The sequence below is a fragment of the Hemicordylus capensis genome, chromosome 12, assembly GCF_027244095.1.
Source record: "Hemicordylus capensis ecotype Gifberg chromosome 12, rHemCap1.1.pri, whole genome shotgun sequence".
NCBI classification, from domain to species: domain Eukaryota; kingdom Metazoa; phylum Chordata; class Lepidosauria; order Squamata; family Cordylidae; genus Hemicordylus; species Hemicordylus capensis.
This window is the reverse complement of record NC_069668.1, coordinates 4,134,956-4,153,257: the sequence shown is the minus strand read 5'-3', so window position 1 is coordinate 4,153,257 and position 18,302 is coordinate 4,134,956. Positions and strand designations below refer to the sequence as shown.

Sequence of the window (18,302 nt, the reverse complement as noted above, 5' to 3'; positions counted from 1 at the left end):
TTGGGGGATATAAAAAGTTCTGAGGCTTGTAGGGGTCTCTACCCGTACTGGAGCTTCAGAGGGTCCTTGGGCGTAGCAAACAGACGGACCTGGCCTAGTGGCATTCCTTTCCTCAGCTTTGTATTCCTGAGGAAGAGACTGGTGCAACCTGGAAGCTTGCCTCCTGCCTTTGGAGTGGCGCAGCAGCAAAGTAACTTGCCTAGCGAGCAAGAGGTTGCAGGTTTGAATCCCCGCTGGTATGTTCCCCAGACAATGGGAAGCACGTCTATCGGGCAGCAGCGATCTAGGAAGGTGCTGAAAGGCATCATCTCATACTGCGTGGGAGGAAGCAATGGGAAACCCCTTCTGTATTCTACCAAAAACAACCACATGGCTCTGTGGTCGCCCGAAGTCGACACCGACTCGACGGCACAACTTTACTTTAAACAGAAGAGATGGTTCTTGAAGTATCAAACAGACAGCCCTGGCTTAGCGACATCCCTTCCCTCCATTTTATTCTTGAGGAAGAGACTGGTGCAGCCTGAAAGCTTGCCAATTGCCTTTGGAATGGGCCAGATGAAAAGAGATGGCCGTGCTTCTCTCGTGCTGCTTGTTTCAGCCTGGCTCTTGAAGGTCTGACCTGCACAAAAGACCCTGCGGTTTTTCCTCTCGTCTTCACACTGTTTCCGTTTCCCCTGGCTCATCTGGTTACATTTCCGAGCACAAGATGCTTTGCGTACTCTGCTGGGGAAATACAGGACGACAATCAGAACGAACGGGGACGGTGGTGCTTCTCGAGTGTTTGCCGATCGGTTTGGTCTCTGGCTCCTGTCTCGGAGCCTTTTAACTCATTGCCCAGACACAACGGGGCAGCGTGGAAAAGCGGCTGGCTCTGCCAGCCTGGTTTTGTCCGACCAGAAGCAATTGCTTTTGTGTCTGAGGGGAATGCTGCCGGCACGGCCCTCCCCGCTCGTGCCTCCTGTCCTCAGCGCTGAATGGACTCCTTGTGTCCACATCCGCCAGCTCTGTATCTTTGAAGGACTCCGCTTTTCACAGCCTGGGGCGGTCTGGAAAAGGAAAGCCTGCCCCGTGTGGAAAACAGGAGCTCTAGGCCGGAGACCGGCTCATTGACAGAATTCCGCTGAGCTCTGAAGAAATCGCAGGCAGTTAGGAAGCTAGGAGGAAGCTGCCACATACTGAGTCAGACCCTTGGCCCATCTAACTCAATATTGCTGCCACAGACTGGCAGCAGCTTTTCCAAGGTTGCAGGCTGGAGTCTCTGCCAGCCCTGTCTTGGAGATGCTGCCAGGGAGGGGACATGGGAACCTGCAGATGCTCTTCCCAGAGTGGCTCCATCCCCTAAGGGGAATCTCTTGCAGTGCTCACATATGTGGTCTCCCATTCATGTGCAAACCAGGGCAGTCCCTGCGTAAGGAAGGGGACAAGAGATGCTTGCTTCTGTGAGATGAGCTCATTGAGCAGTCCTCAGGGAGGGAGAAGCATGTTTTGGGGTCTGGGCTGGGCCAGAGTGGAACAAGCCGGTCTTGCAGGGGCGAGAGCTGGTCTGGTGGCAGCAAGCATGACTTAGCTAAGCAGGGTCTGCCCGCATAGGAATGGGAGACTTGGTGTGTGAGCACTGCAAGATATTCCCCTTACGGGATGGAGCCGCTCTAGGAAGAGCATCTAGGTTCCAAGTTCCCTCCCTGGCGTCATCTCTTCCCAAGACCTTGGATAGTTCCCAGGTCAGCACCATGGTCAGAGCCGGTCAGACGCCTTCAGACCAGGGTATGGAGACAGAAGTTAGGGTTTCTTAACCTGGGAAGAGAAGAAAGGTCTGTGCCAAAAGCTACTGTCTGGGATAATGGCTCTTAAAAGATTGTTTTTGGGTCCTGCCAAATTCCTTCCGAGCGACTCTCCTTGGCCTCAAGGGAAGCTTTTGGTTCAGTGCCCCGTTTTTTTATGGGGGGAGGGAGGGGGGAGATCTGGTCTTGCTGCAGCAAGCATGAATGGTCCCCTTGGCCTAACGGGGTCACCTTGATTTGCATTTGGATGGGAGGCTACATATGGCCCCTATGAGATATCCCCCTGAGGGGATGGGGCCACAGTTCAGTGGCAGAGCATCCATCTGCTTTGCCTGCAGAAGGTCCCAGGTTTAATCCCTGGCAGCATCTCTAGGTAGGACTGGGAAAGACTCCTGCCTGAAACCTTGGGGAGCTGCTGCCAGCCAGTGTAGATGATACTGAACTAGATAGACCAAGGGTCTGGCTCAGTAAAAGGCAGCTTCCTAGATCGCCTACAATTCCTCAGAAGATTGCATTTGAGATGGAGCTGCAGCTCCGTGAAAGAGCTTCTGCTTGCCTGTAAAAGGACCCAAGTTCAATCCCTGGCAGCATCACCAGGTAGGGCTGGGAAGGACTCCCTGCCTGAAACCTTGGAGAAGATGCTGCCAGTCAGAGCAGACCAGGGGTTCCTAACTGGTGGCGCTCCAGATGCGGCTGAAATTCAGCTCCCACCATCCCCAGCTATAGTTATAGTTCAGCCACATCTGAAGCCCCAGGGGTTGGGCATCCCTGGTGAAGACAGTCCTGAGCTAGATGGATCAAGGCTCTAGGAACATGGGAAGCTGCCACATACTGAGTTGGACCCTTGGTCTATCTAGCTCAGGATTGTCTTCACAGACTGGCAGCGACTTTCTCCAAGGTTGCAGGCAGGAGTCTCTCTCAGCCCTATTTTGGAGATGCTGCCAGGGAAGGAACTTGGAGAACCTAGATGCTCTTCCCAGAGCGGCCCCATTATCCCCTAAGGGGGGAATCTCTTCCAGTGCTCATACTTCTAGTCTCCCATTCATATGCAACCAGGGTGGACCCTGCTTAGCTAAGGGGACATGTCATGCTGGCATCCACCAGATCCTGTCTTGGTAGAAGGCATCTACCTGTGTTTTTTTTTTAATGGGGATGGCACCATAACTTAAGTGGTTGAGCACCTGACCAGTCCCTGGCAGCGTCTCCAAGATAGGGCTGGGAGAGACTCCTGCCTGCAACCTGGGAGAAGCCGCTGCCGGTCAGTGTAGACCAGGCCTGCTCAACTTAAGCCCACCCCCAGCTGTTTTTGAACTACAATTCCCAGAATCCCCAGCCACAGTGGCCAATAGCCAGGGATGATGGGAGTTGTAGGCCAACCTCTGCAGGAGGGCCGAAGTGGAGCAGGCCTGGTGTCGACGATACCGAGCTCGAAGGGCCGAGGGTCTGACTCGGCAGAAGGCTGCTTCCTGTATCCCTAAGAGAGCTTCGGGTGGCGCGAAGCGAGTTTGTTTCGTGAGCCGCAGTACAGCCTCCTCCTGTACCTCTGGGTGGGTTGAGCGGGGCGTGCTGTTTTCAGCCCTCTACCCGAGCTCCTCAGAAGCGCGGAGATCATCCTTTCAACAGAAGATTATTTGCTCCTTTGCAAAGATTTTAATGGCAGGCCCCTCCGTGCAATGTGCTCATTCTGCCCATCAGGGGATTGGCGGCTTCCCTCTCAGGATCCATCGAATTTTGTCCCTTTTAGCTGGAAAAGAGCGAGAGAGGCCACTCGGGGATGAGTCATCCTTGAGAGAGGGAATCTGAAGCCGTTCCCTTGGCTTTGTGTTTTGCTCTTTGTCCCCAAGATTGCCGCTCTAAATTCCTGGGGGGGCGGAAGGCGTCTGAGTGAAACCCAACAGGGGAGGCTTTTTCCGTGTCAGAGGGAGATGTCGCCTTAGAAAAATGCCTTTCCCCCCTCTCTCCAGAAAGGAATGCTTTTAAGATTTCAAGGTAATGAATGCCTTGCCGGGGGGGGGGGGGGGAGACAACCTTGCATGTCGGATAAAAAAGGTTGAATCATGGCAGATCGATGCCAGTGGAGCAAACTGGAGAAACCTGTACGTCAGGGGTGGGCGCTCGCCGTGGTGCAGGAAAGGCTGCTGCCCAACTTAGTGCCTCCATGTCAAGGTGCCTTCTACAGAGACGGACCCTTGGCCCGGTTGGCTCATGGCCAGCGACTCTGGCCGGCAGCAGTGTTCTAGGAACATCGGAAGCTGCCTTGATACAGAGTCAGACCCATGGCCCATCTAGCTCAGCCGTGTCAGATTCACATTAGATTCATTACGGCCCAAAGCCAGACAACCAGCATTGTCAACACTGACTGGTAGCAGCTCTCCAAGGTTTCCAGCAGGGGTCTCTCACAGTCTTACCTGGAGATGCTGCTGCCAGGGATTGAACCTGGGACCTTCTACATGCAAAGCAGATGCTCTGCCACTGAGCTACGGCTTCACTCTCGAATATTTAGAAACCTGGGAAGCAGCCATATACTGAGTCAGACCCTTGGTCCATCTAGCTCAGTATTGTCTACCCTGACTGGCGGCAGCTTCTCCAAGGTTTCAGGCAGGAGTCATCCCCTGCCCAAATAGAACCTGGGACCTTCAGCAAGCAAAGCAAATGCCTGACCACTGAGTCTTATACTGAGTCAGACCCTTCCTTGGTCCATCCAGCTCAGTATTTTCTACACTGGGTGGAAATGTCCTTTCCAAAGTTTCAGGCAGGCATCATTCCCAGCCCTACCTGGAGATGCTGCCAGGGACTGAACCCGCGATCTTCTGCATGCAAAGCAGTTACAGCCCCATCTTCTGGGGGGAACTGGAAAAGGTACAGAAGCGGGAAACCAAGATCATCAGGGGGGCCTAGAGCACCTTTCTTATGAGGCAAGGCTACAACACCTGTGGCTGTTTAGTTTAGAAAAAAGACGACTGCAGGGAGACATGATAGAGGTCTATAAAATCATGCATGGCATGGAGAAAGTGGAGAGAGAGAGATTCTTTTCCCTCTCACACAACACTAGAACCAGGGGTCACTCCATGAAATTGATTGCCAGGAGGTCTAGGACCAACAAACGGAAGTCCTTTTTTACACAACGCGTGATCCACTTGTGAAACTTGCTGCCACAGGATGTGGTGACAGCCAACAACCTGGGTGGCTTGAAGAGGGGATTGGAGAACTTCATGGAGGAGAGGTCTATCAAGGGCTACTAGTCGGAGGGCTACAGGCCACCTCCAGCCTCAGAGGCAGGATGCCTCTGAGTGCCAGTTGCAGGGGAGTCACAGCAGGAGAGAGGGCATGCCTTCACCTCTTGCCTGTGGGCTTCTCAGAGGCATCTGGTGGGCCACTGTGCAAAACAGGCTGCTGGACTAAATGGGCCTCCTTGGGCCTGATCCAGCAGGGCTGTTCTTATGTTCCTGGCTTGCAGAGAAGGCTGGTGTTTGGCTTTCTCTGCTCCTCGCCCCCGAGGTGTAGGAACATCCCCCTTGGGGTTACTCCTGCTGCCTCCTGCGGGGAATGCCTCCCGCCAAAGAGGTCTGCTCCTCTCGGACGCTTCCGTGCTGCCCTGTCAAACCTGGAGAGGGAGCTGCCTTCTCTCCCTGTCAGACGTGGGAGGGCATCGTCTCCCTGGCCAGATCTCCCAAGCGTTCTCCATCCTTTGTGCTGGCATCCGGAGTGGCATCGTAATGTGGCTGTCAGCTGTGATCCCTCGAGCGGCTGTGCGGGTGCCACAGCGTGTCTCTCTCCCGGTGGGATTCGAGTGCAATCATCCATATTTGGTAATTAGGCTGAGTGGGTTGGCTTTCGGCACCACTCCGAGAGAGAGAGAAAGCGCGCTTGTGCTCAGCGGAGAGGGCGTGCTCCGTCTCGGGCGCTTTCATCGCGGGCCTTGGCTGCAGGGGGTGTCATTGGGCTGCTGACGGTTGCATCTGCCATGCTCCGGATTTCTAAATTGGCCCTGTGACCTGGTGACAGGAAGCCGAGAGGCCTTGCTCATGCGGATCTGAACAGAACTGACATGCTTTGGGAGGCAGGTGCTTTAGTGGAAGGAGAGGAGAGCTGGTCTGGTGGTAGCAAGCATGACTTGTCCCCTTAGCTAAGCAGGGTCTGCCCTGGTTGCAGATGAAAGGGAGACTTGATGTGTGAGCACTGGACAAGATTCCCCGCCCCTTAGGGGATGGCGCTACTCTGGAAAGAGCAGAAAGTTCCAAGTTCCCTCCCTCACAGCATCTCCAAGATAGGGCTGGGAGAGACTCCTGCCTGCAACCTTGGAGAAGCCGCTGCCAGTCAGTGTTGACAATACTGAGCGAGATGGACCAAGGGTCTGACTCATCTTAAGGCAGCTTCCTGTGTTCTCGGCCTCCGTTCCCTCCTCTCCTGCCCACCCCTTTCCCTCCCCTTATCTTGCTTTCCCTTCTGCCTGCCTGTTCTTCCCACACATTCCCAGACATTTAGTTTGGCAATTAAAGTCAAAGTCTGGCTTTTCATTGAAAGAGCCATTTGTGGCTGATTAATTTCTATGAATTAATAGGCTTCTTAAAAAAAGAAAAGAAATAAATAAATGGGCAGACGTTGCTGTGCTCCGATTCTCTGCCAATCTGCGTCCTGAAAATAGGACTGTCATCGTGCCATTGTGCCAGACGGGAGGGATTAAATAGAAATTTGTGTGCTCATCTCTGGGTGTGTACGCGCATGCTGTGTGTGTGTGTGTTTATGTCTGTGTGTGTGTGCAGCCAGAGAAGGAGGGGAAGGCGTCTGTACTGTACGCCTGAAATACAGGCAATGGGATGTTCTGGACCTCTCCTCCCCTGTTGAATTCAGACACCTCGGTGGCATCCGAAGTAAAGCAATACCTTGTGCAGGTGCTGTTGGTTCCAAATGAGCATTATCTTTCCTTTTGGTATTTAGATACTGCTTCATGGCAAGAAATGTCGACAGACAACCAAACTGTTCTCAGAATTCTTCAAAGCAAAATGACTTTTAATGTCCATGAGCAAACCCCATTGATTTTGGTTGTCAGTACCATCTCGGAGGAGGGATGCTCCACCCCCCTAAAGTGTACTGTCGAGTTGGTGTCGACTCGTGGCGGCCACAGCGCCCTGTGGTTGTCTTTGGTAGAATACAGGAGGGGTTGGCCATTGCCTCCTCCTGCGCAGCATGAGATGATGCCTTTCAGCATCTTCCTAGATCGCTACTGGAGTTTACCCTAGTCTGGGAAACAGACCAGTGGGGATTCAAACCGGCAACCTTCTGCTTGTTAGTCAAGCATTTTCCTGCAAACCACTGGGGAAATGCTTGTCTAACAAGCAGAAGGTTGCCGGTTTGAATCCTCACTGGTACCATATTGGGCAGCAGCGATGTAGGAAGATGCTGAAAGGCATCATCTCATACTGCGTGAGAGGAGGCAATGGTCAACCCCTCCTGTATTCTACTGAAAGAAAACCACAGGGCTCTGTGGGCGCCAGGAGTTGAAATCGACTTGACGGCACACTTTACCTTCTAGGCATGTAGACCTTGTCAAAGCTCAAAGGAGCATTCATCTCCTACAGACAGTACCGACGACCCCCTCCATGTAACAGCAGGAGAGAAGGTGTGCTTTCATCTCTTGCCTCTGGGCAACAGGATGCTAGGCTAGGTGGGCCTTGGGCCTGATCCAGCAGGGCTGTTCTTATGTTCTTACCCAATGTCCTGTGGATTTTTGGAAGCTGGGAAAGTTCTCTCCCTGCTCAAAAGGAGCCGAGACCTCTCTGATGCTGGTCAGCGCCAGCTCTGTGTGAAATGTCAAGCTGGTATCAGGAGGAAATGGATGCGGATCTGTCCTCTGTCTGCAAACAAGAGTCTTGTGGCTCCTGTGTAAATGACAAGCTGCCGTCTTGGCCTGCAAGCCACCGATTCATCTCTTGGGGGATCCTTCTTCTCCGATGGGGGATTGCAAGGGTATCGGCTTGCCATTTGTTTTAGATGGTTGACTTTGGAAGCAATTAAGCACTTCTGCTGCCAAAATGCACCGAGAAGCTGATGCAGAGGATGCGCCTCTGCTCCCCTCGAATCGTTGTCACCTGGCTCCTCCGTATCTAATTATTTCATGGCTTGTGCAGTGTGAGTGGAACAGCACTGCTCAGGTGTGTGGTGTTTGCTGGCATGGACGCAGGTCTCTGGAGAGGGCTCCTTTGAGGGATCAGAAGGAGGATGTAACACATTCACGAGGCGTCAGACTTGGGGGTTCATGGCCATCGGTCAGAGATCGGTCCCCAAAAGGATAGTGTAGCCTAGAGCAGGGTTTCTTAACCTTGGGCCCCCAGATGTCGATGGACTACAGCTCCCATCATCCCCAGCCACAATGGACATGGCTGGGGATGATGGGAGCTGGAGTCCAGCAACATCTGCGGGCCCAAGGTTAAGAAACCCTGGACTAGAGTATTTTGAGAGCTTTTGATAGGATGTGGCATTGTCCTGAGTCTGACCCTTGCTCCCTCTGGCTCAGTACTGTCTGCACTGACTGGCAGCAGCTCTCCAAGGTTTCTGACAGGGGTCATTCCTGGCCCTACCTGGAGATGCAGCCAGGGATTGAACCGGGGACCCTCTGCGTGCAAAGCAGATGCTAAGTTACAGCCTAACCCCATTTAGAATTTAGATGTTTCAGGAAATCCACAGAAGCCTGGCTTCCTGTGCCTTTCAAAATTCTTTTCTTGCAGCCCAGTTGGAGGCAATCACTTATGCCCATAACCCCAAAGAATAGTTTGTTCTCAGAAGCATATTCACAAAATCACAGCAGGGCAATTCATGCTGCTTTAAACTTCCAAAATTGATTGATCTCACCAGAAACAAGTAATTAGTCCTATCCCTGAATGAATATAATGCTGCTTGAGAAATCTTTTGGATAAAATTTGTTTTTATTCTTACATTTCATTTCCCCCTCTTCCTCTGAGGAGCCCAGTACGTGGTTATGTTTATCCTCACAACAACCCAGTGAGGTAGGCTAGGCTGGCCCCGAGTCACCCAGCGAGTTTCGTAGCTGAACAGGGATTTGAACTCTGGCATTTTAAGAGATTGATAAAATCTTAATTAGCAAGGGAGCTGGTGCCTAATAGCCCGTGTTCCTACTGAGTCCATGGACCCATACCTGAAAACCGCTGAACCAGAGAGTTCACTTTCAGAAACGTCTGCTGCTTTCATAGCAGTTTCCATGTGTTTGTGTAGGATGCTGTTATCGGAGGAGGTTCCTCTTCCAAATCTTGAACTATAGAGTTCAAGATATAGAGAAGTCTTCAACCTCCACTGTAGAAAAAGAACAATTTTCCAAAAGTGCTAAACACGTGCTCTTGAGGAACACCAGTTTAGTTCTAGACAATACATTTTGAATTGTTGGCCAGCTGAAAAGATGCCTGCCAGATAGGTGAGGCTAGGAACATCAGAAGCTGCCTTATCCAGTCTCAGACCCTTGGTCCATCTAGCTTAGTACTGTCTACACTGACTGACAGCGGCTCCCCAACCTCTGTCCATGGTCCTGACCTGGCTGCCAAGGGAGCTGTCTAAGGTCGGGGATATCCCAGTTAGGGAGACATAGGAAACTGCCATATACTGAGTCAGACCCTTGGTCCATCTAGCTTGGTATTGTCTTCACAGACTGGCAGCAGCTTCTCCAAGGTTGCAGGCAGGAATCTCTCCCAGCTCTCTCTTGGAGATGCGGCCTGGGAGGGACCTAGGGACCTTCTGCATGCAAGCACGTAGGTGCTCTTCCCAGAGCGGCCCCATCCCCTGACGGGAATATCTTACAGTGCTCACATACAGTTTCCCATTAAAATGCAAACCAGGGCAGACCCTGCTTAGCCAAGGGGACAATGTATGCCTGTTCCTGCAAAACCAGCTCTCCTCCTGTATAAGACCAAATACTTCATTCACTGCCTCACACCAACACTAAGTTATCTGTAAGCAGTCTTACGAAAATTAATGGGACAAGCTTACTAATTTCAGGGAAGTAATGTGCCTAGGGAGCAAGAGGTTGCTGGTTCGACTCCCAGCTGGTATGTTCCCCAGACGATGGGAGACACCTCTATCGGGCAGCAGCGATCTAGGAAGGTGCTGAAAGGCATCATTATCTCATACTATGTGGGAGGAGGCAATGGCAAACCCCTCCTGTATTCTACCCAGAAAATCACATGGCTCTGTGGTCGCCACAGAGGAGATTTCTTGCTATTTTTTTGAGGAGATTTCCTTGCTATTCTTGGAGGAATCCTTGGAGGAAGTGTGGGCTATACATGTATAAATAAATTTTAACGACGTGTTTGTGGTGATACTCCGGGGTCCGGAGCACCACACCCCGACCCAGACGATGATCCATAGCTTCACTCTGGTGCCGAGCAGCATGTAAACACACAATTTTTGCACACTGCTCGGCACCAAAGTGGATGGTCTGCTCCTTAAGCCTAGCCCTGCGAGGCTGGATGGAGAGAGAGATATGCAGAGCCCCTCTTCCTCCAAGAACAGCAAGGAAATCTCCTCACGATTTGCCTGTGGTGGGTCTCCGCTCAATGCTTTGCTTCTGGGCCAAGTCATGTTATTCATCTGCTGACTGAAAAACCCCTTTTATTCTGATTACAAATTCCATTGTGTGTGTGTGTGTGTGTGGTGGTGGTGGTGGGGGGGGTGCAGCTAAAGACAGCAGCCCTGAGGAGAATTTTTGGAAGAAATTCTTCTTCTCACAAGCTGGGCTCTGGCCGCCATTTTGCGCCTCACGGGCTGCATCTGCTTAGTGCTGTCTCAGAATGGATGCCTTTCGAATCCTGAGGAGAACCTTTGAGGAGTGTTGGCCCTACTAGCCGCCGAAAGGGCCGTGCTGCCTGGTGTTGAGGATGCTTGCCTTCCTCGCAAGGCTCATTTTTGTCACCAGAGCTGGCTTTTCTCTGTGAAAACTCTCTTGCCTCGAAACAGGCAGGCCTGGAGCTGAAGGAGAAAATCCCCACGTGTTGCATGAATGTGGTGTCGGGACTGGAACTGAAGAACATTTCCACACATTACATCTGTGTGTGTCTGAGGCCACTCTCTGGAATATCGGGTGGCCACCTTTTCAGAACTGGCCTGAGTTCTCCAGGAATTGCATTTTATTTGTATTAATATATAATATAATTAACATAACATAACATAACACAACACAATATATTAATGGTGAGTGGACTGATATATTATATTATATCCTCTCTAATAAAACGCTTGGTGTCCGTCCGTGGACGGACACCAAGCATGCGTTCATGCCTTCCTGTTCTAGGCATGCGCGCAGCGCATGCCCAGAACAGGGCAAGGGAGACACGATCGCTGGCACCCGGCAGCCATCTTGGGTGGCCAGAAGCGGCTGCCCCGAAGAAGCCGGAGAAGTGGCGGTGGGGGGAACTGACCGAGGCGGCGGCGGAGCCTCGGCCGAAAGAGACGGAGGCCGGGGGCGGAGCGGAGGCCATGTAACTTTAAAAAAAAAATTGCTCCCGTGGCCGACGACGCCGACCCTCCCTCCCAGCTGCCGAGTCCCCCTTACCTGGCCCACTTCCGTCGGCCAAAGAAAGCCCTCAATTTAAGAGGCAGAGAGGAGCTCGCAAGCAGAGCTCCTCTCTGTGCAAAGCCAAAGCGGCATTTCGGGAAGAGGCTTTGCACAGAGAGGAGCTCTGCTTGCGAGCTCCTCTCTGCCTCTTAAATTGAGGGCTTTCTTTGGCCGACGGAAGTGGGCCAGGGTAAGGGGGACTCGGCAGCTGGGAGGGAGGGTCGGTGGCGTCGGCCGCGGGAGCAATTTTTTTTTAAAAGTTACATGGCCTCCGCTCTGCCCCCGGCCTCCGTCTCCCCGGTCTGGCAGGGGCAAGTACCTGGGCCGATTTGGCCCTTAAACGTGGGGGAGGGAACACAAAGGAGCTGGGAGGGCAGGCGGCCGGACGGCGGAGGGAGGGGGAATGGCGGCGGGGGGCCAGGAGCGCTGTTACTAGCGCCCGTTATTCAACGGGCCGTAATTCACTTGTTATATTATATTATATTATATTATGTTATATTATATTATATTCCAGAGACTCTGGGCCGGTCATGTAGCTCTCAGCCGAACCTACCTCACAGGGTTGTTGTGAGGATAAATATAACCAAGTACACCGCTCTGAGCTCTTTGGAGGAAAAACGGGATATAACTGTAAATCAATAAAATACAATAAATACTTCTACTAGACAGCCATTCTGCTGTACCTGCATCAGATATATATCTATAGATCTATAATTATTATTATTATTAATTCAATTTCTATACCGCCCTTCCAACAATGGCTCAGGGCAGTTTACACAGAGAAGTAACAAACAAATAAGATGGCTCCCTGTCCCCAAAGGGCTCACAAGCTAAAAAGCAACATCAGACAGACACCAGTAACAGTCACTGGAGGGATGCTGTGCTGGGGATGGAGAGGGCCAGGTGCTCTTCCCCTGCTAAATAAAAGAGAATCACCACATTAAAAGGTGCCTCTTTACCCAGTTAACTATATACAGTGTAGAGAGAGAGAGAGACCCTTGCCAATCAAATATCCTGTGTTTGTGTTTGTGTGTGTGTGTGCCAAAAATGGACTCAAATTCTGCTTCAATGTACACAGCTGCCCCTCTTAGTTGGAGCGGGTGGGATGTGTCACCTTCTCCCAGCTCTGATGACTTCCCCATTCCAAACAAAATCAAAAAGGGAAATCTCTGTCTTGGGGAAACCATCTCCTCAAAATTACCTCCCATCAAGCACTACCAAGCAGTCATCAAGGACCACGAACCAGCAACCTGTTTTTCCAAAAGGGATCTGTAAGAATACCACTGCGGTTTTAAATGGATCGAGGAGGAGAGATTCCAAGTCCACCTTGACGCACAGACTTGGTAGAGATGCAAACAGAGAGAGATGGTAGTGAGATGTGTTGGAGATGCATACCAATGAGTGAGCGCAGGAGAGAACTTTTAGAATGAATTAATCTATGCATAACGTTATGAAATGTTGAGCTGGCAGGGTTGAAGAGAGAGAGAGAGAGAAATTCTTTCCAAGCTAACTCTCTGGATTCTTCTGCAGAGAAGTGGGAGGTATTTTCTCTTGTGGACGTCCAAACAAGCTCAGACCTTGATAGCGATGGCATAGAGGAACATTGGCAGCTGCCTTATACTGAGTCAGGCCCTTGGTCTATCTAGCCTAGTATTGTCAACACTGACTGGCAGCGGCTCGCCAAAGTTTCAAGCAGGAGTCTCCCAGCCCTGCCTGGAGAAGCCAGGAATTGAACCTGGGACCTTCTGCATGGAAGCTTGCAGGTGTTCTTCCAGTCAGCTATGGCCCCATCCCCTAAAAGGATTACAGTGTAGTAATTACTCATGTGTAGTCACCCATCAAAATGCAAACCAAGGCAGACCCTGCTTAGCAAATGGGACAATTCACGCTTGCTACCACAAGGCCAGCGCTCCTCCTCCCTAATTCAGGCCCTCCTGCAGATGTGGGACTGCATCTCCCATCATCCCTGACTGTTGGCCATGGCGACTAGGGACGATGGGAGTTGTAGTCCGACAGCCACTGGAGGGCAAACATAAAGGTCTCCCAAACCAGCTTGCTTTAAGCTAGAAGTGCAAAAGAACACCCTTCAGGCGCCTGGTGGATACACGGCCTAAACATTTACCCTAAACAGACGCCGCACTAAATTAGCCAAGGTTTTGTCGGCTTCTCCAGCTTAATTTGAAGGGGCTCTCTCTCTATCTGGGAGCACTTACTGCTAAGTGGACTCTATTTAATGTAGCCAAGCGATTATTAGCATTCCCCGGCTTGCGTGCCTGCTAGGTGCAGCGATTGAGATATTGGCTCCAGGAACCGCCATCTTCATTAGCTGTAATTGGACACCTTGCATTTATCCAATGCGGTGTGTACATTTTAAGTAGGCTCACCCGGAAGTTTTTCACACGGGGCTTTTAAAGCCCTTTAACGCGCATCACCCCCGGAATGGAGGGGGTGCGTTCACATATCCGTCAGATTTAGAAATTGAGTTGTTGTTTGTTATTATTAATTATACGGCAGCTTCCTGTATTCCTGTCCTCCACCCTAATGCTGACTGTAACCCTTTTCTTTGTACAAAAATGACTGCCGTTTCCCCCAAATTGTTGGGAGGCCAGGATTAAGGAGTAATAACACGGGGAACATTTTGTTATGTGCAATGATTCCGTGTGTGCAATGATTCCGTTGCTACGTTTCTATCTCGGGGGTGGGGAGACGTTTATTTATTTATTTATTTATTTTTACATTTATTTTTACATTCCTGACATTGCCAGGAATCACTCTGAGCATCTTTTCCTTGAGATTGTGCCGGTGGTCCAAAGTAGTGGCCTGGCTCATGGGCTATGTTTTCAATCATTTGGCTAAGTGTTACTGCCCTTCTCTTGTTGCTAATGTGCTCCCCCCTCTCTCTCTCTCTGTCTCCCCAACAGCACTCCGCAGGTTCAGCTCTCAGTGGCGCATGCAAGGCATCCTCCGTGACTCCGTGGAGAGCTCCGATGATGAATTCTTCGATGCCCGAGGTGCCAGCTGTTTCCCCCTCCCCCGAATGTCACTGAAAACAATTCCTCCAGGGGGTCGCTCTTTAATAGCAGCTTTGGAGCTTGCTGCCGGAGGTTACCCACTGTTCATTAGCGAAGCACCTCTAATTGGTGAAGCGCTTGGATAATCTTGGATCAGCAGGGTTAGGACCAACTCATTGCTTTAGAAAGGAGGCAGAAGAGAGCTGGCCTCCTGGTAAAGGTAAAAGTGTGCCGTCAAGTCGGTGTCGGCTCCTGGCGCCCACAGAGCCCTGTGGTTGACTTTGGTAGAATACAGGAGGGGTTGACCATGGCCTCCTCCCGCGCAGTATGAGATGATGCCTTTCAGCACCGTGGTAGCAAGGGGAAATGGTCCCCTTTGCTGAGTAGGGTCTGCCTTGGCTTGCATTTGAATGGGAGACTACATGTGTGCACTGTAAGATATTCCCCTTAGGGGATGGTAAGAGCCTCTGTTTTGCACATGGAAGGCCCCAGCTTCAATCCCTGGTAGCATTTCTCCGCATCTCTGGCAGCTTTGAAAAAGGCACCGCAGACACATTTATTCACCCAGGCTTTTAATTAGGTTTATGGTTTAAATTTTTAATGTTGGTTTTAAATGTGTCTAATGTTAATATTTGCAATGTTTAAATGATTTTAATTGGTTGATTGGTTTAGTTTTGGTTTTTATTTGTTTATTTATTCTGATTGATTTATTTATTTTGATTTCTGTGCTGCCCAAACTCATGTCTCTGGGCGGTTTCCAACAGAAAGGTTAAAACATTAGTTAAAACAGAATAAATGACAGACAAGTTAAAACATGAATTAAAACAAAATAAATAACAGAAAAGACTGACACATTACAACAATTTGAAAATTTTAAAATATTTTAAAACAATGTTAAAACTATTAAAACACTATTTAATTGATAATTAAACACTTAATAATTAAACACTATTTTAACTGTTAATTGATTTTAATTGTTTTGATTTGTCGTAAATCGCCATTTTTTGAAGGGGTGGTATATAAATCAAATAAATAAATAAATAAATAAATAAATAAATAAATAAATAAATTCCAGGTAAGGTTGGGAAAGACTCCCGGCTGAAACCTTGGAAAGCTGCTGCCAGACAGTGTAGGCAAGGCTGAGCTAGATGAACCAATGGTCTGACTCAGGAGGCAGTGTCATATGTACCTTTTGTCATAAAGATCACAATTTTCCAGGAAGGGACTTTGGCACTGTGATAGACGATCTGCTTTTCATGCAGAGGGTTCAATCCCTGGCAACCTCTCCAGGGAAGGCTGGGAGAGACTCCTGCCTGCAACCTTTTGCATAACATTCTTCCTTAAGAAGCTTGCTAGGTTTTGAGGGTGTCATGGGCAGGGGAGTGCTTAAGGCAAGCAAAAAAGTTGCCCTTCAGACAACGTATGGAATTCACTGCCACAGGTTGTGGCAAGGGCCGCTGACTGAGACCGCTTTTGAAGGCTGAGACAAATTCACAAAGTCAGGGTTCTTTCAGTGACAGTGGCCTGGAGTGGAGCCTCTGTGTCCAGGGGCAGTCTACCTCCGACCCCAATGAGCTCCAGGCAAAAAAGAGGCTCCCCCCACCCCCGTGCCCTGTTTGTAAACTTCCTGGAGACCGCTACTGGACTAATCCAGCAGCAGGAACCCCCCCCCACTTGCTGGTCTCCCCCACTCACAAATAATTGCAGCATCAGACTTGTCAAGGCTGCAAACCTGCCTCCTCAGTGAATCAGCAGCAGCTGCCTCCTCTTAATTAGCTGGATGCTGAATGTGTTTTGGACGCCTGACCTTGGTGGGTGTCGATGAAAGGAAGGCAGCATTTGGCTCCGTGCGGCACTTAGAGTTGGTTTCCTTTTTGATTCTTTGCCTTTCTGCCCTAAAACTGGAGAAAGCTGCCTCTTGATTCTGTCGAGCATCTGCTGCCGACGATTTAAAGGAGGCCGCTGTGGGGAAGGACTCGCACTCCCAGGGTCCTGGGTTCGGATCCAGCCCAAACTGTGGAAGAAGGATCTTCTTGCAGAATAGGGGTGGGCAAACCTGGCCCTTCAGTGGTTGCTGAACTCTCACCCTTCCCAGCCACAATGGGAGTTGTCGTTCAGCGTTAGCTGGAGGGCCGGGTTTGCCCACTGCTGCCTTAGAGCCATAGAATTTTAGAGCTGGAAGGAACCTGAGAGGTCATCTTGACCACACACCCCTGCTCAGTACAGGAATCTGCTGCAGCATCATAAGAACAGGCCTGCTGGATCAGGCCCAAGGCCTACCTTGTCCAGCATCCCGTTTCCCACAGTGGCCCAGCAGATGCCCCTGAGAAGCCCACAGGCAAGAGGGGAGGACACGCCCTCTTTCCTGCTGCTATTCCCCTGCAACTAGTATTTAGAAGCATCTTGCCTCTGAGACTGGAGGTGGCCTGTAGCCCTCCGACTAGTAGCCATCGATAGACCTGTCCTCCATGAATTTATCTAAACCCCTCCTAAAGCCACCCAGGCTGTTGGCTGTTGCCACATCTTGTAGCAGAGAATTCCACAGGCTGATTATATGCTGTGTGGGAAAAGTACTTCCTTTTGCTGGTCCTAAATTTCTTGGCAGTCATTTCCATGGGATGACCCCTGGTTCTAGTGTTATGAGAAGGGGAGAAAAACTTCTCTCTATCATCTTTCTCCACACCATTCATGATGATTTTATAGACCTCTATCATGTCACCCCCCTTAGACTTTTTTCTAAACTAAAAAGTCCCAGGTGTTGTAGCCTTGCCTTCCACTGTCCAACGGCTCTTACACTTAGGAAGATAAGTGTAATGTCTGCCTGAATCTGCTTCCTTGTCATTTTTCAACCCACTAGTTCTTGTTCCTCGGGAGCCACAGAGAACAGGTCTGTGTGACAAGTCACTTCTATGTGACAGCCTGTCATACATTTGAAGAGAGCTCTCATATCGCACCTTCGTCTTCTTTTCTCCAGGCTAAACATGCCCAGCTCCTTCCCCTGTTCCTCTTCGGACTTAGTTTCCAGACCCCTCATCGTCTTTGTTGCCCAGCTCTGGACTAACCTGGCTGGGAAGGAATCGAAGGGGTCAGCTTGGCTCCTGGGAGGCTGGAGGCGCCTCCTCGCCACCTGTCTGCTCTGGCTTCTGCTGCTTGTTCTGGGGTAAAGGAGGGAATGAACGAGGCTTCGTTATCCATCGGAGGCCTTTTAGAAGAGTGGATTCAAGCTATTGGACCACAGTATTCTTTGGCTGTATTTTCTGACACTTTGCTGTAAAATTCCAGTCTGGTGGATGTAGGAGCAGGGAATATTTGGGAGGGAGCGTCCACTACCCCTTGGAGTCACCCCTGAAGGATCCAATTCTCTCCAAACAGACACTTCCTTCTAGATGAAAGCAAGCGTGAATGGCAGACCCCCCCGCAGCCCTGGCAAAGCAGCCGCTGCAACCCCCCTTGTGTCCTTTGGCACCAATACTCGACCTGTGACTCCTTCCGAATTGGAATCCTGGAATCCGAGACTCGGCCGGCCTCCCGTTTCCACCTTAGACGAGCGGGAGGGTTCTTTTTTTAGCCCACTAAGTGCTTTGAAAGGGCAAGGAGAATTGTTCCAAGGATGCAGAAGGAAAGCTGAGGTGGGCGTCTTCTGTCTCCAGTGCTCAGGAATGACTCCCAGGACTGCCGTTGTCTGACAGGCAATTAGTATTGTTGGCATCCGGGCTTTTGGAGGTCTCTGGGGGTGTGAGAAGTTTGTGTGGCCTTATGGGCTCGGGAGAAGTATGCCCCTCAAATCTTTCCCTTTCGTTCCCCCATCTATCAGACTTGAACTTGATGTCAGATAATACAGTCGTCGTATATAATGACCCCCATTGCTTGAATTGATGATTTTAAAAGGCCTCCGTTGTTTAAAGGAGCCTTGCTTCCTCCCCTTCTCTTTCTTTGAGTCCCGGCTGCTGA

At 50.5% G+C, this 18,302-nt stretch overlaps 1 protein-coding gene across 1 annotated transcript in view; it reads left to right on the top strand.

The window, feature by feature from the left end:
* Window positions 1-18,302, top strand: part of PITPNM3 (PITPNM family member 3) — a 73,407-nt gene that overhangs the window by 12,073 nt on the left and 43,032 nt on the right. Inside the window, exon 2 of the mRNA XM_053274868.1 lies at window positions 14,262-14,351. Coding sequence (XP_053130843.1) covers window positions 14,262-14,351 — 90 coding nt within the window. The remainder of the gene's footprint in view (window positions 1-14,261; window positions 14,352-18,302) is intronic.